The 23024-nt window shown below is 39.8% G+C and overlaps 1 protein-coding gene across 1 annotated transcript in view; it reads right to left on the bottom strand.

Annotated features, from left to right (window-relative positions):
• Positions 1-1017: 1017 nt before the first annotated feature.
• Positions 1018-23024, bottom strand: part of COL6A6 (collagen type VI alpha 6 chain) — a 108313-nt gene continuing 86306 nt past the window's right edge. The window contains exons 33-36 of the mRNA XM_077750917.1: positions 21340-21436; positions 17722-18393; positions 14766-14859; positions 1018-1457 (exon numbers count right to left, since the gene is read on the bottom strand). Of these exons, the coding sequence (XP_077607043.1) occupies positions 1247-1457; positions 14766-14859; positions 17722-18393; positions 21340-21436 (1074 nt within the window). The 3' untranslated portion in view covers positions 1018-1246. The remainder of the gene's footprint in view (positions 1458-14765; positions 14860-17721; positions 18394-21339; positions 21437-23024) is intronic.

Here is a 23024-nt window from a genome sequence, read left to right as displayed (position 1 = left end):
AGGGTCAGAGAGAGAGGGAGTCACAGACTGAAACAGGCTCCAGGCTCTGAGCTGGCAGTCAGCACAGAGCCCGACGCGGGGCTCGAACCCACGAACCGCGAGATAATGACCTAAGTGAAAGTCGGACGCTTAACCGACTAAGCCACCCAGGCGCCCCATAGCCCTTCTTAAGATTAAGAATTAGTTATGTGATCTTGCTGGGGGTGAGGCGGGAGCAAGCTGTCAGAATGCTGCTAAAGGCTAGGCGCTCGGAACACCCTTCCTGCTTTTACTCTAATCTCTGTGCATCTCTGCAACCCCATATGGATTTGTAGGTTAAAACATTAACAACTTTATCTTTTCCAAACTCAATATGCACGTAAGACTCTATTTAGATCTCCGTCAGTCCTGTTTGATTCTGTTCACTATTGACTAGCTACCTGATGGGTAAAATTAACTCAGCTTCACCCACGACAAGTTGTCTTTACTCTCCTTGCCTAAAGAATATACGGATTAGTAAAATATATGACAATAATAGTAAAGAATAAAAGTCCATAAAAATGGCCAGGCATGAGGCTCTATATAATGAACTTCAGGGGGAATTTGCAAGTTTCTCAGTGAGTTAAGGTGGAGTTGGAGCAGAGAAAATGACTCTGCTTCTCTGCTTCAGCAAACTACTGCAGCAGGTGGGAGGAAACCTTCCAGCACAAGCCTCTCAGAAGGTTAGCCATTCTATACCGACGCAGTGATGTCTTTAAATGTCATCACAGAAAGGCAAATTATCAAAATTATGACATACAAGCATCAATTTCTAAATGTAAATGTTGGGGCATCTCAAAACGTCAACTTTGGTTACACAGGTGAGCCTTAATCAGTACTAACTAGAGAATGAAAGCTTCATTTGCAGAAAGTGGACTGAACAGAGACCTGCAGTCAAAAGAATTAGCGTTGGCTCATATATGCATACGGTTTAAAATTTACCTTCAAATTATATCTCCATTAGACTTTTCAGAACATTTCTTTCATTCTTCCATCTTTTAATAAGCTCTTGAAAGTATCAGAGTGCTGGAATTATCAGGAATGCTCAAAGAAATGGGCAAGAAATAAGTGCCAGGGGTCAAGTTGCCTGATAATTTACAACCTGTGTTTAGTCCAGCCCTCCAGAGTGGACCTCTGGATATGGCTGGATAGCCAAACAAAAGTTGCCCATAGTTATGGCACTGAACTGAGTCACTGAAACCCAGAGGCTTACCATAGGCTAAATCCTTCAAGCACTTCCTTTATCGTGTTGTTTTGGAGCAGTTTTTATCACCTGTTTTCCATTTTTAAAGGTATGGGATGTGTTTCTGGTAAGATTTCGAAGAACAGTATAGTCTCTGCTTCCTCTTGCTACTCTTGAAAGATATTTTTTATCTTGAAAGAATTTTGCTCTCTGCAATGCATCTCTGAGAGCAGCTTTATATGGTCCAGGAACAAACCTGTACAACAAAAGAAGAGAAACATCACAGAAGATAAATGCCATTTCCACTTTAATAGACTATGTTAATCCCATCTTCCTCAAAGTTGTCACCACTTTCCTTGTTCCATCCTCCCTTCAGGGAAGTTAAGACTGAAGATTTACACTGGGCAGATCTATCAGAAGCTGAGAATGAGACAATGAGATATTTTTCATAGTATGCAAGATCATTTCAACAGCAAAGTTTCTTCTTTAAAGAACACGTTCCGCCCAGAACGTCATATGGCTGGCTCCTGATTATTCAGATTCAAAGTCAAATGCTACCTCATTAGAGACGACTGTAGCTATAAGTTCTCCCAGTTTGCAGTCTAGTGGGTGCTCTGCATGATATGCTCACTTTTTGCATTAACACATCATTGTCTGAATTTTTATTTACTTATAAATATCTTTGTGATCTATTCTCCTCTTTTCTATCCCCCCTCCCCCCAGGCAAAAAAATGTCACAAGACCATGTCATAGAATCCTAGAAATCCCAGGAACCTTAGAAGGGCATATAGTGGATACTCAATAAACACTTATCTGATGGAAGCATGAATGAATGTCTCCCTCCATCCCTCCCTCCCATCCATCCATTCTTCAGTCTGTTCATCTATCCATCCATCCACCCACCCATCCAAATGTTGACTCTCTTTGGAAGGCGCTGTTACATACAATGGGGGAAATAAAAAATGCCCAGTCTGGCAGGTTCATAAAGAGTTTGGGGGTCATGAATAGCTCAACAGAAAAGACAGAAACAGAAAAGACAGAATAGCTCAACAGAAAACAGCTGGGGTCCGACTCCGGAAGGCCTCGAATGTCAGATTGAGAGAGCAAGGAATCACAGAAGCCAAATACTGACTACAGGCTCTAACCTAGTCTAGCTCATAAAACCACGCTGGTGGGAATGTCCTATATTGGCCAGTAAGGCAGCCAGTAGCCACACAGGGCTATTAAGAACTTGAAATGCGGCATGACTGAGGAACTCAACTTATAATTTCATTTAATTGAAAGCTAGTGGTTACGGTATTGGACAGCTCAGGAAGGGAGGCATTTCAGGCAACTCTATTTTACAGGGAGATGTTAAAAAGAACTTTAGATCCATAAACGTCTTCTATTCCAGCTCCTCTACTTACTGGCTGAGCAGCTCTGAGAAAATCACTCAACTAGAGTGATCCTTGTTTCCTCAGGTGTAGAATGGGAATAAAAACAACCTACATTGCGAGCAACATTTGAAGTTCTCTAGACTAGTTACCATGGTGCTCTGGTGGTTACAGACAAGGAAACTGAGCACAGATAGAGGTAATATCAGGGGCAGAACTAACCCAACCCTCTCATACTAAGAGCTCCATATCACTTCCATTGAACTGGGCTTTTATTTGGGACACTGGAAAACTATCAAGATGCTGGAATAAGAAAGTGAAATGAAAAATGTCATGCTATCAGGAGCATCTGGATATGGGTGGAGAACCACAGGAAAGCAGATGGCCTGGGGCAGGTTGGACAGCTAAGAAGGTAGGAGGAGCTTGGCACATAAATTCTTTGTAAATATTTTTAGAATGAATGTGAGAGAGCCTGGTAGCCTAAGACGAGAAGAGAAGGTTTATCAGTACCTATAAGCCTCACAGATTTGCTGTATTGTGGTCAAGGGAAGAGTCAAGAGAACTCTAAAACATTGACATCAGGAAAACAGTACCAGTATTCACTCTAAGCACCATTACTTCATATTTGGATTTTTCTGCTTTCACCAGCTTTAAATCTGATCTCTCATGAAAACAAAAATAATTAGAAGATGAGTAAGCCAGAGATAAAGTATTTAAAATGATTTCACTTCTCTGTCTCACATACACTTGCATGCATGCATATGTGCACCTCCTCCATTTTCCTCCTCCCCATATTCTTCTTGCCTCTAATGAGAGAAGTGAGAGCAACATCAAACCAACAAAGAGAACCATGCCATTATATACCATACGTCTGGGCTTCTGAAACTCCAATCCCAAAGTGTATCTCCATTCGCTTCCATCAGTGCTATTAGGAATGTACCAAGCAGATGAGCAAACTTCTCCCAGTTACCAAGAAAGCTAAATTTGAGTGCAAATACAATTTTCTCATACCTTCTCCCATTTTTGCTCTTCTACTTTCTTATTTCCGGAACTAAATATTAGGAGCTCAGATTCTCCGAAGTCATAATCGTCTATATGCACAGAACATCTCCACCAATCATGGAGTATGTGTTATTTGAGTCTGGAGCACACTGTTTTTGTGTCTTGGGTTTATTTTATCTACACTGGTCTCTCCACCCCTCTGCCAACTTCCCCCTTTCCACTGGATCCTTTCTATGGTAAGTTTAGTTATCTTTCTTATCTTCTTTCCTCTTTGTTAAGAAGAAGCTGTTAGGGGCTCCTGGGTGGCTCAGTTGGTTGAGCGTCCGACTTCGGCTCAGGTCATGATCTCACAGCTCGTGGGTTTGAGCCCTGCGTCGAGCCTGTGCTGACAGCTAGCTCGGAGCCCTGGGCCTGTTTCAGAGTCTGTGTCTCCCTCTCTTTCTGACTCTCCCCTGCTCATGCTGTCTCTCTCTCAGAAGTAAATAAAAACATTAAAAAATAATTTTTAAAAAAGCTGTTAAAATTGGTAACTGCTTCTGTAGCATGACATTGCTAACTTTTTCCTTCCTCCAGTACTTTTATTCTCAAAAGTGTTGAACATGATAAATACTGTATCTCTGAATTTTTTCCCCCACACTTGTACGCAGGAGCTTGCATTGGATAAGCATCTGTTAAGAATCATTTGATTATCCTGTTTGGGAATCATAGAATTTCTGTTTTTCCTTTTACTCCATATTTGTTGAGATACTTCTTTACTGATTGGTAACTCCACAGCAGGCAGTCAAGATAAGAAACAGGAATGAAATGCAGCCAATCATTTTGCATCTTGTGCCCAACTCCAGTAAAGCTTGCGGAAAGATGTGACGGCTAGACAAAATGAGGTGGGTAGTACTAATTTTAGACTTCAGTTCTCTGTGATCACAGATTCCTCTATCTATGCAGATAATCAGGAGTCCGCTATGCTGCATTTACTAGTTGACTGGATGCACTGGAGTAGAAAACACAGACAAGACTGCTTCTATTTTGAGAAAAAATTTTAATACGCATTTTGTGTGTCTAGCATACATATTTTGGAAGGCAGAATTACAACAGATTTATTACTTCTATGGCATTGGTGACTGTGTCCATATTTTACAGTTTGATTGTTCTGGCTCTGGTCTGTCACTGCTTTAAAGTCTGGCACAAGAGCTTCCCTGACTGGATGAAGCAATAAGCAGGTGGCTTTCTGTCTTTTATTGCCTCTGAGCGGATCTAAGCACTTAAAAAGCACAATCTCACCCATACTGACCATCTGTCTTTTGGTTGCTTGTGTTCAGTTCCTTTCTTTTCCATCTGATAAGAACCGCTTCTACCTGCATTTCTTTAAAAAAATGTCACAGTGGAATGATCTCATTCTTATGCAAGTCATTCTGAGACTTGGCAAGTCATCTTTATGGTCAGGCATCTTTCCTCGCAGGCATTCTCAGGTCCCTCAATTTTGTGCTCAATTCCACCCCACTTCTGATAGGCTTAGGCAGGGAGTTTCAGAAGCAGCTGCGTGGCTTGTTACCTTTTATTATAGTCTCTGGTCACTTAGAAAAGGCCTGGGGTGTCCCAGGCTAATGAAACATCAGGGAGTTCACCAACAGTGATAGGGATTTCAGGTCTCAATTCCTGATGTCCCAGCCATTTTCTGTGTGTCATTTCACCATTTCAGATACATAGGAGAAGCTGAGCCTCCAGTAGATCTAGGGCAATGTGGAGAACAGGGAAGAAATATCCTGTCNCCCCACCCCCAGTGATCTTTAAACAAAATGCATTTGTAGGAGTGGTTTCCCAAAAATGACTTAATTTGTATAGGCTGGCTTCCGTATCTGCTTTTGGCAGTTATAGCCGGCTACATAACAGATGAAGCCCAGTGCAAATGCAAATGGGAAGCTCCCTTCCACGCCGCCAGACACCTGCAGCAGGGGGAGCCCTGCTCTTTGTGGACTGACTGCACGGGCCTGTTTGAGGCCTGAGTTCAGGAGGCATTTGCTGCTGGACAGTTCCCTGCTTCCCAGCAAGGTAAAGAGGTTGGAGGCAGAGGCTTCTTGGCTTCTGGAGTTGGGGCACTGATTGCGAGTGCTTCTCTCTGGCCCTGATCGCCGCACAGAAATGCAGGCAGTGCACTTAACTAAAAGCAGGCACGCTAAGACATTTGCCTAAGTGTGATTCCCAAGGGCTGGTACACATTGATTTCACTCAGATGGGTGGCATGTGTGTGTGTTAGCACAGCATGGTTTTCCACTGAAACACTCTCTTAACTACTTCAATTATTTCTAATTCTAAAAAATTTAAGTATTCGTACATGCAAAAACATACGTATATTGTTAAGTTTTTAAAAATTTTGCTTTTGTTGATACTCTTAAAAATAAAAAATGTGAAGTTCTCATATTCCTTTCTTTGTGTATATATATATTTTCTTCTATAACATCTTAAGAGCAATGTTTAGCTCATTAGTTTCTGGAGTTTTAAAATTTCCCCTAAGAATTTAGACCATAAACTTTCCTAATTAATGACTTCTAACATATCCCATAAGTTTTGACATATTCTCTTATATAGTTCCAAATACTTTAAAGTTTCATTATAATTTTCTCATTATTTAGGAATGTGGTTTTAATTTAAAAATGTACAGACTTTAAAAATACTTTTATTAATTTCTAACTTAATTGAAGTCTGATCAATTTTGATCATACGGCATCATTCTCAGAAATTTGTGGATACTTGCTTGATAAGTAAAATATTGCACAATGAGGGGCACCTGGGTGGCTCAGTCAGTTAAGCATCCGGCTTCAGCTCAGGTCATGCATGATCTTGGAGGTTCATGAGTTCAAGCCCCGCGTTGGGCTCTGTGCTGACAGTTCAGAGCCTGGAGCCTGCTTTGGATTCTGTGTCTTCCTCTCTCTCTACCCCTCCCCAACTCAGACTCCGTCTCTCTTTCTCAAAAATAAACATTAAAAATTTTTTAAAAAAATATTGCCAATGAACACCTACTAAACTCTCCACCTTGGTCCAACAGTTGTTAATGTTCATGTGTTCTTCAGAAGAATGCCTCATTTTTCTATGCAGGGTTCTAAATGAGCCTATTGAGTCAAGTTTGTTATGATTAAATCTTTAATATCTTTGCTCATTTTTGTCCGCTTGACTGATCAGTATTCAAACGTGTGTGCTGAAATCTCCAACACTGATGACAGTTCAAGGGCAATTTCTCCTCGTAGTTTTTCAATTTCCACTTTGTATATTTTAAGATTATTTTAATTACCTCTTAGAAGTTTAGAATTGTTATATCTTCTTCATGAACTGAACATTTTGTCATCATGTAGTGGCTTTTCATTCCTACAAAATGGTTTTGTTTAGGGATGCCTGGGCGGATCAGACATGAATCATCCAACTCTTGATTTTGGCTCAGGTCATGATCTTATGGTCTGTGAGATTGAGGCCCACATCAGGCTCTGCACTGACAGTGTGGAACCTGCTTGGGATTCTTTCTCTCCCCTCCTCTCTCTAAAAATAAATAAACTTAAAAAAAAAAACTCACCAAAATGGTTCTGTTTAAAAGAATATTTTATCTGATATTAATATACCTTTTCCAGCTTTCTTTTTATGGTTACCTTTAGGTTTGTGTATGTCATCTTCTGCATATAGCAGTATATATTAAGTTTATAGCTTTTTTTAAAAAAATATTCGCCTGGTACATTTTGTCCATAATTTTACTTTCAACTTTTCCCATGTCATTATTTTGTGGTTGTGTCTCTATAATTGAAAACAATTACAGCTGAATTTTGTTTTCATTCTTAAATCCATCAATCTCTGTAACTGGCAATGTTTAGTCTGTTTATGTTTATTATGACTCCTGATATATTTAAATGGATTTGATTCTGCTGGATTTGGTTCTCACTTTGTGCTTTCTACCTGTCCTTTTCCCCCCTTTGTCTTATCTGTTTATTTAAAAAACTATTTTGGGGGGCACCTGGGTGGGTTAGTTGGTTAAGAGGTTAACTCTGGATTTCAGTGCAGGTCAAGGTCTTGCAGTCTGTGATATCAAGCCTTGTGCTGGGCTCCCTGCTGGCAGCCAGAGCCGGCTATTTATTATGTTGTTGTTTTTATTCCATTTTCCCACACTTTATTTTTGGTAGTTAGCTACTTTCCAGTTTTATTTTTCACATGTGCCATCAAAATTTCTATTGCATTTTTAAGAGAGTCTAAAGTCTTCCAGTAGCCCAACTGCCAGCCCAAAGTATTGAAGTCCTAGAACTCTTTAACCGCATTTACCTCCCTGTGACGTATATTATTATCGTCCCTTTTTTCAGTACTATCTTCTTTACCCTTAAGGCTCAACTTCACTTTTTTAAATAACAAAAGGTGACTTTATTGTCCAATATATTCTCAAGCTTAATACATATTTATTAATATTTGTAGTCTTAGCCTTTTTTTCTGTTAAACCACCAGGTGCCAACAAAAATGTTGTTTTCGTATCTGTGTTATTAAGCTCAGCTTTTTTATAATCCTACAAATTAGATATTACTATTATTTAAAATATAACATCTACTTAGATTTGCTTAAATATTGACAAATTTTGATCATTTACTATTGTTGCATCTCAGCTTCTCCTCCTGTAGTCATTTTTATTTTCCTTGAAGTACATACTTTAGAAGTTCCTTTAGCAGAGGTATTTGAGGTGAACTACTGGGTTTGCATTTTTCTCTTTTCAATTTAAATTTTAGTTAACATACAGTACAATATTAGTTTCAGAAGTAGAACTCTGATTCATCACTTACATATAACATCCAGAGCTCATTACAAGTGCCCTCCTCAGTATTCATTACTCATCTAACCCCATCTCCCATCTACCTCCCTCCATCAATCCATAGTTTTTTCTGTATCATTAAGAGTCTTCTGTGGTTTGTCTCCCTCTTTTATCTCTCTCCATCTCCATATATTAATCTGTTTTTTAAATTCCACATGAGTGAAATTATATGGTATTTGTCTTTCTCTGATTGACTTCATTTGCTTAGGAGAATATACTCTAGCTCCATCCACATCATTGCAAATAGCAAGATTTCATTCTTTTTTTTTTTTTATGGCTGAGTGATATTCCGTTACATATTTATTGGGTTGTTTCCATAATTTGGCATGTAGTTCTTCTCCTTTTAATGTTATTAATGTGGTGTATCATGTTGACTGATTTGTGAATATTGAACCACTCTGGCAGTCAAGGAATAAATCCCACTTGATTATGGTGAATAATTCTTTTAATGTACTGTTGGATTAAATTTGCTAGCATCTTGTTGAAATTTCTGCATCCATGTTAGTCAGGGATATTGGCCTGTAATTCTCCTTTTTAGTGGTGTCTTTGGTTTTGGAAGCAAGGTAATGTTGACTTTGTAGAATGAGTTTGGCAGTTTCCTTTTGTTTCTCTTTTTCTGGAATAGTTTGAGAAGAATAGGTATTAACTCTTCTTTAAACATCTGGTACAATTCCCCTGGGAAGCCATCTGGCCAAGGACTCTTGCCTGTTGGGAGATTTTTAATTACTGATTTAATTTCTTCACTAGTTATGGGTCTGTTAAAAATTTCTATTTCTTCCTGTTTCAGTTTTCTAGGAATTTGTCCATTTCTTCCAGATTGCCCAGTTTTTTTGGCATATATTTTTTCACAGTATTCTCTTATAATTATATTTTTGTGGTATTGTGATCTCTCCTCTGTCATGATTTTATCTATTTGGATCCTTTCTCTTTTTGATAAGTCTGGCTGGGGTTTATCAATTTCATTAGTTCTTTCAAAGAACCAGCTCTTAGTTTCATTGATATATGCCACTGGATTATTTTGTTTCTGTATCATTTATTTCAGCTCTAATCTTTATTATTTCCCTTATTTGATGGCTTTAGGGGATTATTTGCTGCTCCTTTTCTAGGCCCTTTAGGAATAAGATTAGGTTGTATATTTGGGAATTTTTTTGCTTCTAGAGATAGGCCTGAATTGCAATGTACTTTTCTCTTAGGACTGCTTCCTCTTTGCTGCATACCAAACATTTTTGACTGTCATGTTTTCATTTGTTTTCATATGTTTTTTCATATATATATATATATTTATGTTTTATTTCTTCTTTAATTTTCTGGTTAACCCATTATTCTTTAGTAGGATGTTCTTTAACCTCCATATAGTTGAGGGATTTCAAAATTTTTTCTTGTGTTTGACTTCAAGTTTCATAGCACCGTGATATGAAAATATGCACAGTATGATCTTGATCTCTGCATACTTGCTGAAGGCTGATTTGTGACCCAGCATATGATCTATTCTGGAGAATGTTCCATGTGCACTTGAAATGAATGTGTATTCCGCTGCTTTAGGATAAAATGTTCTGTATACATATGTCTGTTAAGTCCATCCGGTCCAGTGTGTCATTCAAAGCCTTTATTTCCTTGTTGATTTTGCTTAGATGATCTGTCCATTGCTGTAGGTGAGGTGTTAAAGTCCCCTATTATTACTGTATTATAATCAATGAGTTTATGTTTGCTTTAATTGATGTATATATTTGGAGTTTTCAAGTTGGGAGCATGAATGTTTAGTCATTAGGTCTTGATAGATATACTTCTTAATTATAATACTTTCCATCTTTTGTTAGTCTTTGTTTTAAGATCTAGTTTGTATGATAGAAGTATGGCTAGTCTCTCTTCCTTTTACTAACCATTAGTCGGTTGGATGGTTCTCCATCCCCTCACTTTCAATCTGTAGGTTGTATTTAGGTCTGAAACGAGTCTTTTATAGTAAGATTATAGATAGATCTTGGTTTTTTATCCATTCTGATACCTTATGTCTATTGATTGGAGCAGTTAGTGCATTTACATTCAGAGTGATTACTGAAAGACATGAATTTAGTGCCATTATGTTACCTGTAGAGTTGGTGTTTCTGGTGATGTTCTCTAGTACTTTTTAGTCTTTGTTGATTTTGGTCTTTTTTATTTTTCCTCCACTCAGAGTCACCCTTAAAATTTTGTGTAGGTCTGGTTTAGTGGTCACAAACTCCTTTAATTTTTGTTAGTCTGGGAAACTATTTTGAGTGACAGCCATGCTGGATAGGGTATTCTTGACTTCATATTTTTTCCATTCAGTACATTGAATACATCTGGCCACTCCTGTCTGGACTGCCAAGTTTCTATGGTCAGATCTGCTGCGAACCTGATCTGTCCTTCCCTTGTACATTAAGTACTGTTTTTCCCTGCTGCTTTCACAATTCTTCCCTTACTTGTATATTTTGTGAATTTGACTCTGATATATCTTGGCAATGGCCAACTTCTGTTGAATTTAATGGGAGTTCTCTGTGCTCCTTGGATTTTTATGTCTGTGTCCTTCCCCACCTGAGGGAGATCTTCAACTATAATTTGCTCATATAAACCTTCTGCTCCTTTATCTCTCTTTTCATCTTCTGGGACTCCTATGATATGACTGTTAATATGTGTGTTTTTTTAAATTTTTAACGTTTATTTATTTGTTGAGAGAGAGAATGAGTGAGTGCACAAGTTGTGAGAGGGGCAGAGAGAGGGAAACACATAATCTGAAGCAGGCTCCAGGCTCTGAGCTGTCACCACAGAGCCTGACGCAGAGCTGTCAAACCCACAAACCACAAGGTCATGATCTGAGCTGAAGTCAGATGCTTAACTGACTGAGCCACCCAGGAGCCCCAAATGTTACTACATTTTAATAAATTGCTGAGTTTCTTAAGTCTGCCTTTGTGATACCTGACCTTTGTTTCTTTTTCTCAGCTTTAGTATTTTCCTTAATTGTAAATTCTACATTGCTAACTTGCTCCTCTGCCTTGTCCACACTCATTTTATAGCCTCTATTTGGGTTTGCATCTTGGTTATAGCATTTTTAATTTTGGCCTGACTAGACTTTAGTTCTTTTATCTCTGCAGAAAGGGATTTTCTGGTGTCTTCTATGGTTTTTTCAAGCCTACCTAGTACCCTTTCAGTTGTGGTTTTAAATTCAAGTTCAGACATCTTATTTATATCTGTATTGACTAAATCCCTGGCCACCTTTTCTTTCTATCTTTTCTTTTGAAGTGAGTTTCTCTGTCTTGTCATTTGGAAGGAAGAAAAAAACAATAATGATAGAATGAAATAAACAATTAAAAAAGGCAAATAAAGGAAGGTAGGTCTTAGATGTGTTTTGGTCTGCTTGTTAAGAGAAGCTTGATAAGAAAAGGAGAAAAAAAAAGAGAAACAAAAATTAAACATAAAAAAATCAAATAAAATTAAGATAAAAACATTTTGTCCTTTCTGTATCCAAGACACAAAGAAAACAACAACAAAAGTTAAAACAGAAGCAACAAGAAACAAACAAATTATCAAAAAAACTCCAAACAAAACAAACCCAGTTTCTTCTAGAGCTGAAACTTTGCACAGTCTATGGCTAGTAGACTCAGTTCAGCTGGTGGGAAGGATTTGTGTGTGTGTGTGTGTGCGCGGGGATCTTCTCTGGCTCTAATTCTCAAGTGGACTTGCCCTAGTGGAGATATGCCTGGAGGGCTCAGGTGGGCCAGCGCTTGGTGTAACAGCTCCATTCTTCACTTGGTGGTGCTGTTCATCTCACTAGGGTGGATCAGTGTTGGTGGGCTAATGGTGAAAATGGCTTCGCCTTGCTCTCTAGTCTCCAGAGAAGGTTGTTCATGCCCTCACAGATATGCAATCAGTCACCCTGATTAGGACACTCCTGTGTGCCTGGCTTTCATCACCTCCCTACCTTTCCCCTGTGTCTGAGCTGTCCGCCTACTAGGTGGCTCCTCCCTCCAAAGTTTTATCTCCAGTGCAGCTATGTTTCAAAACCCCAAACTTAAGAGACCTCTGTGGCTGGAACCCACAGTGGTCCTCTGGGGGAGGGTCTCTCCAGGCTGTGGCTGGGGCCAGGAAATAGTCACACCAATGCACAGTGGCAGCGGCTCAGAGTTTATGGTAAACATACAGTTTGCTGCCCTCAGCCAGCCTCTTTGTTCCTATACCAGTGATGTGGTTGTTTGATGGCACCCGCCAGGTCTTTCACCCATGAAGAGGCCATAGCACCTTTATCAAATGCAACCCAAGCAGGGAAGCCACTTCTCCCCCTGTGGCCCAGGGGATCCTCTGACCACCCTGCCTGCTCAAGGGGCTCTACCCTGCTTCCTTGCTGGAGCACTGCTGAGGGATGACTTCTCAAACTTCAGGCTCTGTGCTCCGCTGTTTGTAAACAAAACAAAACATAACAAAGCAAATACTGGTGGTATTGAAACCCTCTCCTTTCCCCTGTCCTGCCCCCCTATCCCACCACCTCCATCAATGGTTTTGGGGAAATGTTTTCTTGTGCAGTCCCCTGTGCTGTTTTCACACTTCCTCTCTAAGCTGCTTTCAAGGGGAGTGCTTGCTTATACAAACCCAAAGTGCTGCTCTCTCCCCACTACCCTGCGTCTTTCTCCTCTCTCTGAAAACAGTTCTCTCCCCCTTTGTAGCACTGAGGCTCTTCTCTCCCCCATTCACCTCTCTGCACTATGTACCTCCCATGTTCTCTCCCTCAAAGCATGCAGATTGTTCTGTTAATCCTCAGATCAACTTCCTAGGTGTTCAAAATGGTTCGATATTGATCTAGCTGCATTTGAAGGATGAGGCAAGCCCAGGGTCCCCTTACTACTCTACTACCTTAACTCCTCCTCTCATGTTTCTACCATTATTTTTTAAAGATAGTTTTCCTAAGTCAACAAAAATGTTCTTCCTTTACTTTAAAAGTTCTTAACAGTTTTGTGGCTTCCACTTTTGCCACTGATAACCCAGCTGCCAGCCTAATTATAGTTTCTTTGTAGATAATTTTTTTTTTCAGGCTGTTTTTTCTTTTGGCTCAGCATCTGCATTTCCCTACACTGTGTCTAACTGCTGCTTTCTTTGTATTTATCCTGCTTGTATTTGTTGTACCTTGCAATTTCCTCACCTTTTAATTCATATCTTTCATAAGTTCTTGAAAATGATCTCTTGATGTATTTGAATATTGTCTCATTTATTGTTTCTATTTTATCTGATTCCAAGAATTCCAATTTGATATAGGTGAGGTCTTTCAACTCTGTTCTGTCTCTCAATCTCTTACATTTATCTTCTCTGCATTAGCAGTGATTTCTTTAGCTTCATCTTCCAGTTCATTATATTTCTCTTTAGATGTTTTATTATTCTGTTTAATTCATCTGTTGAGTTTTATAAATTATTTTTTAAAACTCCACAGAATATTGTAAAGAACAGAACTACAAATAAAAAACTGTATACTTTTAACCTATTTTTGGTTCTCCAAATGTTACCATCTTATTACTCCGTGTGTCTGTATACACACATATGCATCCATACACATATATATGCCCATACACTTACATGCACATATACACACAAACCCTGTCTTATTTCCTTTTAGGAAAACTACCTGAAAAAAGGCTGCAGACATTATACATGTTATTTTTAAATACTTCAACATACCTGTCTCAAGAACAAAAACAATCTCACATATGAACATCATACAATTACCACACATAAAGAAATCCACATGAATCAATAGCATAATCCTCAAATTTCCCTGGTTGTCCACCAGATGTCATTTACATAAGCTTTTTTTCTGACCTGGGATCCAGTCAAGGTTTACACCATTACATTTGGCTGTTATGTCTCTTTAGTCTCTCCCTTTCTAGCATAGTACCTCACTTCCCCTTGCTGCTCAGGACATTGAAACCTCTGAAAAGGCCAGGTATTCTGAAGAAAATTCCACATTCTGGAATTGTCTAGAGTTCTCTTCATTATGAGACTTGGGTCTCATAACAGCTCTGAGCTATTAGCACAGAGCCTGATGTGGAGCCTGAACCCATCAACCGTATCATCACGACCTGAGCCAAAGTTGGATGCTCAAACGACTGAGCCACCCAGGCACCTCTCTCATTGCTTGTTTTATTTCAACATTTAGATTTTTCATTTTTAAAAACTGCTTGTTTTTCATATCAACCTGGTCATTTTTGATTATCTCTTATTTCCTCAAATTATATTTTAATATCATGTAGCAATAGATTTTTGTCCAAATGGGATGGAGGAGGAGAAAGAGGAAGAAACTACAGAGAATGAGGAGAAAAAGGGGGACAGATTCATTTATCAAGTTCTATTAAGCTGAAAATACCTTCGCAACTGCTGTGGGGGCTGCTTCAGGTCTGTAGAGCTGAATCTACTGCACTTCATTTTGAAGTTTATTGGTGGATATTTGTTGATTGAACCTAAGAAGAGAAAAATCTGTGATGAGTCTCTTATTCACAGCTATTAACATTGCAGCAATCTGCTCTGTATGCAAAGTATCACTCCACTGTTTGCAATATTCATAAAAGGAAGATACCAACTAAGATGGCCATATGAGATGAAAGCAAGTTTCTCAGGGGAGGCTCTAAAATTGAGCTTAGAAAATACATCTCTGTTGAATTTATAGGTGGAGCATTCAACTTACTTTCCAATGGATGCCTTTAGCAGCTAAAGTTGGTCAAACATTACAGGAGATATTCTAAGCCAGTCCTAAAAGTCTAGTCTCTAATTGATGTAAATTAGTCAGAATAGTTATTTTTTATTTGCCTTTTTGCAATATCAAAATGCAAAAGGAAAGGGATATTCCATTTATGGTTTCTGCATCATTAACAATAGTAACAATAGTGCCATCCTGGGTTTAATTCATTAGTGGTTCACTTCACTTGGAAGTATATTAATTTTTTATAATAACAAAGCATGCCATTATTCCTACACAATTTAAACTTTTTTTTTAAATTTGTGTGTGTGTGTGTGTGTGAGAGAGAGAGAGAGAGAACACATGAGCGTGAAAGTAGGGGAAGAGCAAAGAGGGAGAGAGAGGGACAAAGAGAATCTCAAGCAGGCTCCATGCTATCAGCGCATGGGGCCCGATGTGGGACTTGATGTCATGAACTGTGAGATCATGACCTGAGCCAAAATCAAGAGTCAGATGTTTAACTGACTGAGCCACCCAGGTGCCTCACACATCTTAAACATTGAAGAGCCATTTTTGCTGGGAAACTTAAATAAGTGTATTATTTCCTTGCAGCATTAAATTGAACAGGCTTGGTAAACACAATTAAATATCTTCCTTGGTGATCAAGGGTTATTCTAAGTAGCAAGTTTGTCCCAGGTTGTGATTCAGCACTCCCTCTAAAGCTGCTGTTGGGGATTGGACTGTGTGATTCTAGACTGAGTGGCACAAGGTTATGATCTTTCCCTTACATCTGATTTTTTATTTTTTATCTGTCTTAGTTCTAAGCATCGGGTTGTCAATTTTCTTTCTCTTAGAAAATTTACATCTGATGTGGACTGTGCTTGATGGCCACCTCTATCACTGCATTACGTTAAATAAGAATCAGGGAGGGAGCTGCACTAGCATCTCCAGGAGGACAGTTACGGTGTCTGTTGTGGTTGCTCTTTGGTAGTCCCCACACCTGAACTGCGAGTGGCTCAGGGTAGGCACCTGATAAATGTGTGGATGCTGAAGGAGTATGAATCTGTGGGCCTGATAGAAGATTATGTTAAGGCTTTACCACTATATTTTAAAGACGGGAGATTTCTAGATACCGAAGTTCTAGGAAAGTGGTGTATAATTGTGTCACGGTAATGGTTTTCTGAAAGCACTTTATAGATCTCTCCCTTCCCCAAGTACTTCTTCTTAAAGCATCTCTTCTCCTTTACCTGGGTGGTAGTGGGGGGTCATTTATTTAATTACACAGTTTAACTAATTACCATGAGACACTGCAAAGAATTTTGGGAGACTAAGGAAGGAAATTTCACTTTAAATGGTCTTTCAATTTTTTGCCTCATAAGGAGTATTTTTTTTTTTTTTTACAAGCTTCTCAGTCTTTCTATGTTTTCTTTGGCTTTACTCTTACAAATGCCTTGTAATTACTTTTTCCAGAATGATCCCCAGGCCTACCCTTCTCCCCCTTCTGTTTTCTAGCTCCTCTTTCTGATTCTTATTCCAAAACATATCCACATAAATTTTGTTCTGGGAGCTTATAGCTCCAGTGTTTCTGAAACCATAATGTGCATATGAATCACCTGACAATTTGATAAAAATGTAAATTCTCGCTCAGAATGTCTAGAGCAGGGCGTGAAATTCTGCATTTTTCACAAGGTAATGCTGATAATGTAGGTCCTAGACTCACATTTGGAGAAGAACAGGACTAGAGGACATGACATCAGTACCATCAACAATTTTCCCAAGGCTCCTCACCTAGATGGACCAGTTAGTCTTTGCAATGTTAACTGGTCTCACTGTGTAATGTCAGTGGCAGGTTCAAGACACAATCAGAATCTCCCTTAAGCTTCACTGGGTATTCTTTAGCCTGTGTGTTCATTTTTCTTTATTTGAACTCTAAGGGTTCATTCACCATGAAAATGTTCAGAAATCTGAGTACTTTTCAACCTCCAGAGCCATTAGGCCATGCTTCTTTTTACCCATTGCATTGCATATAAAGTGAACTGCATACTTTCAAGGCAAAATTATTCCAAGAAATACAGCCATGTTTCTTTTTTTATAGGCACCAGTTACACTAATTGCTGGCATCATAAAAAGTCATTGACAAGGCTGAGAAAGTTTTGCAAGGATACATGTTTCACTCTGACAGGTAAAATGGTATCTCCTAATACCTCACACTCTGCCTTTGAAACTTGTCAAAAAGCAAAGTTGAGAGTTGTTCAGTTATTCTTTGGCTCTTGTGTTCGGTGTGTTAACTGATGAAGCTTTCCATTGAAGGGCAGCGTGTTAATGTTACATGGCAGAGATTTCTACCTTATAGCTAAAGTCCAGGCTGTGACTATACTGCTGTGTGCAGACAGATGTGTGAGCGGCTGCTTGTTATGATTGCTTCTCCATGGGAACCAGAGGCATAAGAAAGATGAGCCAGAAAATTAAATGCTAGAAATCAGAGGTTTCCTCCCTCTACCATCCATCACTACAAATTTTCTTTCCTGACCTTGTAGTGCCTTTGAAGACAGAGGTTTCCAGGAATACATGTCAGTTCATCAACCCTTCTTTTGGGAATACCAAATATACTTGTTATGTGTAAAAAAGAACAGATTTTATGACTTACGCCTGATTGAGTTTACAAAGGATTTCACAAACTTCACACTGTATCTGTGGTCAGGTTTATGAATTCGGCCAAGCTGGACCAAGTGGTGATCCAAAGGGTAGCTGGCTAAATCTTCCAGTTCCTTGTCATTCCAAGCAGGGCCAAGGGAAAATACAAATAGGGCATAACCTTGACATTTGGCTCTCAAGGATTCTTTCTTTAAGGTTTCCCTGTCCAAGTGACTGGTTTCCCCAGCAGATATCACAAATATGACTTTGTTTCTTCTCATATTGGGTGTATTTAAAAAGATATTGTCCATGGTCCACTGTAAGGCATGACCAATGAAGGCGTCTCCATTTAGTTGTTGAACTGATTCTCTCAAATGCCTCTTCATGAGACGTTTACTATTGTAGGTGGTAAGGTTGAACTCCGATCGGACAGGACTCCTCTGAGTGTTGGGTAGGAAGTTGGGGGGAGCATGGCTTAATAGGGCCACCCGGTCTCCACTGACAGAGGTCTCAGGCTCTGAGGTGATCTCAAAGTGATCTAATAGTGCTCCCAAAAAGTGTCTTATGTCTTCAAATTCAGCACTTCCCACGTGGCGAGAACTGTCCAGAAGGAAAGCAGCATCCACATACGACTGCACAGGGGGTGGTCTGGCTTGATCACAAAAAGCATCTGGCTTGCATATATCTGCAGACCAAAAGCCACTTAAGGTTACTAAAACAGACTGGACAGAAAAGACAGCATCTCAACATTTGGAACTGCATAATCATTGATATTAAAATAATCACTAAATAACTTTGATATCGACAACAGAAGATTTCCTAGTACATAATTGGCATCTATATTTAAAAGGTACAGATTTTATACCCAGCCGGTGTCCTGAATTCCGTTGACTAAGGCAGTTTACTTTTAAAAATTAGGCTGCTTTGAAGAGAAGCTTAATCTTGGCTATATTTTAAGTTTATAAAGATTGAAGTAGATAGTTTATCTCATACACGAGTATACTTTATCATAACATAAAAGCTAATGATCTCTCTAGATAGACAAGATACAGGTTAAACCAATGGCCCTTATCATTATTCTCACACTGTTGTACAATGTAAAGTAGTCTGCTTAAAAAGACTGAAAGAAAGCAATGAATCTTTTAGTTCAATTTAAATAAAGGTTTGTAACTCAAAGTCTACATGGGCGTGTACATTAAGAACAAAGTTATAGCTCACCTTTTTATCTCCATTGTGCTTATTAGTTGAAAGCTCAATAGGTGTTTGTTAAATGAAAATAAATACTGCATATTAATGATTGTCCTAAAATATGGAGTCATTTTAATAAATATGTATATCTCATTTAACAAAAGAATGTGTAGTAATAAAAACAGAGAGTGAATTTCATTGAATCTGACCACAATGAATATTCAGAGGAATAAACACAAATTTGGAAATGGAAGGATCTTAGAGGTCACCTAATCTAATTATACAGAAAAGACTGAGGGTAAGAGGGTAAAAATCATTCTGCCAAGCAATACGCTAATGTTTCTAGAAGTCTCTACATAAGATATCAGGTTTATTGTGAGAGACAAGGCCATGTGGCGTGACAGCGGGGAGGCCCGTTGGCCTGAGAGCGAAGATGCCTGGATTCTGGTCTCCCTGTGCCCAGTAGCAAACGTGCTGTATGCCCCTACCCAAGTCACCAGTGGGACTCAACTCTGCACAGTTAGGTGGGTGTGTCGTATTTGTCCAGAGAACCCTTCCAAGGCTGACCTGCAATCCTGAGGTTTCCAGTAATAGTTGATAGTTAAGGAGGAGAACGCCTCTTTGAAAACTAAGCAGAAGAAAGAGAGATGGAATAACCAGCATGTGGACAGCTGATACTTAGAAACAGGCCTGGGGCACAAATAAAAGCTATCAGATGAAAGGTTAATAACCAGAAGGCAGATCCTTGGGGATGTAGCAAACTCCCTCACTTCAGTCTTGCTAGTGGTCTCCGTAAAGATGTGGCTTTGCACCAATTCTGTTACCGTTACTGAAATTCAGTAACATTTTATGACCACATTTAATGGTCAGATGACAGAACAGTCACCTGTGCTCAAGGCAGTTTCTAAAATCAGAGACAGCAGGCTGTCCATTTGCTCAATTTTGTGGGGTTTTTTAATTGCAGGAAACTACAGCCAAATATCTTTGCTTATATGCCTAGGAGACAAAACCAGGATTCAAGCCAAGAAATGGGGCCAAAATCTATCCCCAGTCACACATGTACAACTTCTGACTGTGCAGGATACCAGCACACACAGTAACTGTCGTGTCTGGAAGCTAGGCTGAGGGCTGGAGCCGGAGACCTCTCCTCACAGTGCACTTAGCACTATCACTGCATTGAGTAGGAAGCCAGTGCCTGGAAACCAACCCCATGCCACTTAGAGGGAGAGAGGGAGGGAGAGAGAAGAAGAGAGTTGGAGAGTAAGGTGGGAGGGAGAGATAGAGAGAGGGAGAAAGAAAGGAGGAAGAGTGGGGAAGAGGGAGAGGAGGTGAGAGGGAAGAGAGGGACAGAAGGGAAAGACACTCATGAGTAGAGAGAAACAGAGGGGAAGACAAAAATACGGAGGTGTTTGAAGAATTTCCACTTCTCACTCAGAGTTACCACCACCCTGTGAGGTCATTTATATGCATGTGTTAACATGTCATTGATACACACAGAGATGGAGAGGAATGAAGCATTTTCTTCAAGGCCAAATACCAAGTGCCAGGGAGAATAACAGGATCTCTGTTACTCATAAATGGTAGCGTTGTGAAGCCATCTTTCTTGGGTCTCCTCTGGCTGTGCTTCCCCAGGCAAATGATCTCACCTCTCTAAGACTCATTTTCCTTATCTGCAAAATGTAGGTAGTAATAGTTCAAATGTCTCAGGATGATTATAAGGATGGGATGAAACAATGAGAAGAGTGCTTGGCACAGAATAAGCACAACAGCGTCAGTCTCAACTGTCATCAGCGCCACCACCAATTTACATAAAGCAATTAGAACAGTGCCCAGCTCACAATAAACATCTGGTAACTTAGAAATCACACCCACTGGTGACAGCAGTGGCTTCCACGGTCTTCCTAATTATCAGAACACTCAAATTACGAGCACACTCACCTATAGGTCTAGCCACTAGCCACTTCTCTAGCTGGGCTTGTAGACTGAGTATAAAACACAACAATGGATAAACCAGCATGGCAAATCATTTTGATGCCTCTTTGCAATGAGAAATGTACAGATTTCTACTAATTTCCACTTGTACTGTAAAGCATTTCTTTGGGGTTGTGAATGCTTGAGATTTAGAAGACACATAAATATACATAGCATTAAAGAATTGGCAATGAGACAGGTTGAATTTTTCTAAAAATCATTACTGTTTCTGGGAAGCTGCACAAAGTAGGAAGACCTGGAATGCAATTCTTACTATGATACCTGAGAGGAGACCTTGCTCGCTGGGGCTCCATCTGTGGACAATGCAGTTTGAAGAGGTAAGCCCGTAGCCCCAGGGAAATTTTCCCAAGGCCATTTGTATCCCTACTGCCAAGTTCCAGCCACTCGTGCCAACAGTGACTCAGTGTACTTAACAAGCCTGATCAAATTATGTTCTCTCTGTGGGTCTTACCATAGCAGAAAGTGCACCGCTGGAGTCTGTCTAATGCTGGCATGTAGTCGGTCCCGGATGGAACCATTATTACTTGGAATGTGCCAGTGTCATCGATCTGCAAGAAGCAGAAGCAAGAGAAAGAACAGCTTAGTGGGTGGGGCTGCACGAACCTCCCGGATCTTTTGAGTGAAATGACAGAATGCACTTTACAACAGTCTCGGAGTTCTCATTATGAATGAGGCGTGGAAGCTGGTTTTGCAGACCCAGATCCACATCCAGGCAGCTCTCCTCTGAACAACATCCACCCTCTTTCAATTTAGTCCCAGTGTTAGTAACCTCCTGGGGAGTTTGAGACTGGAGAGCAGGGAGAAAATGAGGCTTCAAGTAAGAATAATTAGCTTGTCAGTTAACTGATTCACAGATCCATTGACAGCTGAGGGAAAATTATAGGTAAGGTCTTAACTGATGTCTGAGAGATGGGAAAGACATTTCCCTACTCTTTCTCAGGGAAGTTTCCTTCCCGTACTTTATCCATGAAGGTAGGACTTGGCCAATTATGTTTATGTGGGGGAAACTCCATCTCTGCAGAGCAGACTGCACCAATGATGGATATCTGAGCCAATCACATCAATCCTTTTGGGAATTTGGAACAGGGGCCTAAGAGCAGCAAGTCCCTCTATGTTAGTGGAGAACACTAATGGAGCTCTAGGCTGGCCATGTTCTGTTTGAGGAGCAATGGGAAGGAAAGGAGGCAAATGGGAAAAAGCAAAGGTAGTGGGGCTTTCCCTGAGGCTTATCTTTGTTTCTACCCATCTCTTATTCTGTGTATAAGAGATGGAGAAAGCTGTTCTCACCAGAATTCCACCCTAGAAGTTAGAATTCTTTATGGACAGCAAGTCAAATTTCACCAGAAGTAAGAGGCAGTTGCCAAACACACTTAGAGAGAAAACCTTCATGGCAAAACAAAGCTGAGACTGAGGTTTTTCCAATAAAAATGGCCCTCCATTTCAGAAGGGACAAAGATCTCCTCACTCAGCTTGATACCATTTTGAGAAATTTCCAAAAAAGAGGGTATAGTCCATGTGTTTCAGGATCATAGGGATATCAGTGCATGTTATCAGAGCATCTGCTTCCAAGCCCTGTTGCGTGTGCCTGCATGGGTTCCAGATTTCATACCAGGCTGCTGAACTCTCAGACAAATCAAGATTTAGAAAAGCCACGATCATTATGAACAAACTAGGGTTTTAAAATATGGCCCCCAAATAAAAATTCATTGTCACTAAATTGTTGAATTCTGTTCTTGAAATAATAATAAATAACAGTTCAAGTGTAGGGAAGTACAACTGAACAGATCAGATAGAAGAAAGAAAAAGAGGGCAAAGGGAAAAGTAGTAACATAATTTCCTTTCTGGGCTCTCACAAACTTGCATACATGCCTTCATTTTTCGTTTTTCTAGACAACCCTGTTTAGTTCCATCCTCTAAAGGTAGCTCCATGAGGGTGAGTCTTCTGGTTGTCCATTATACTTTTGTGCCTCCACAGCCTAGGATAGCACCTGGTATATGGGAGGTGCTCACTAAGCATTTGCCAAATGAATGACCCTTGGCCCCAATTCTGACTTCCGTCTGCATCTCTAATTCTTCTTCTACTCAAGAGGTGTTTGGAGCTAAAACTTCTCTTATTTTGGGGGGGGGGGTCACTGG

Source organism: Crocuta crocuta, unplaced genomic scaffold (genome assembly GCF_008692635.1).
Source record: "Crocuta crocuta isolate KB4526 unplaced genomic scaffold, BGI_CrCroc_1.0 scaffold279, whole genome shotgun sequence".
NCBI classification, from domain to species: Eukaryota; Metazoa; Chordata; class Mammalia; order Carnivora; family Hyaenidae; genus Crocuta; species Crocuta crocuta.
Note: the sequence above shows the minus strand (reverse complement) of the source record. Positions and strands in the feature narration are given on the sequence as shown.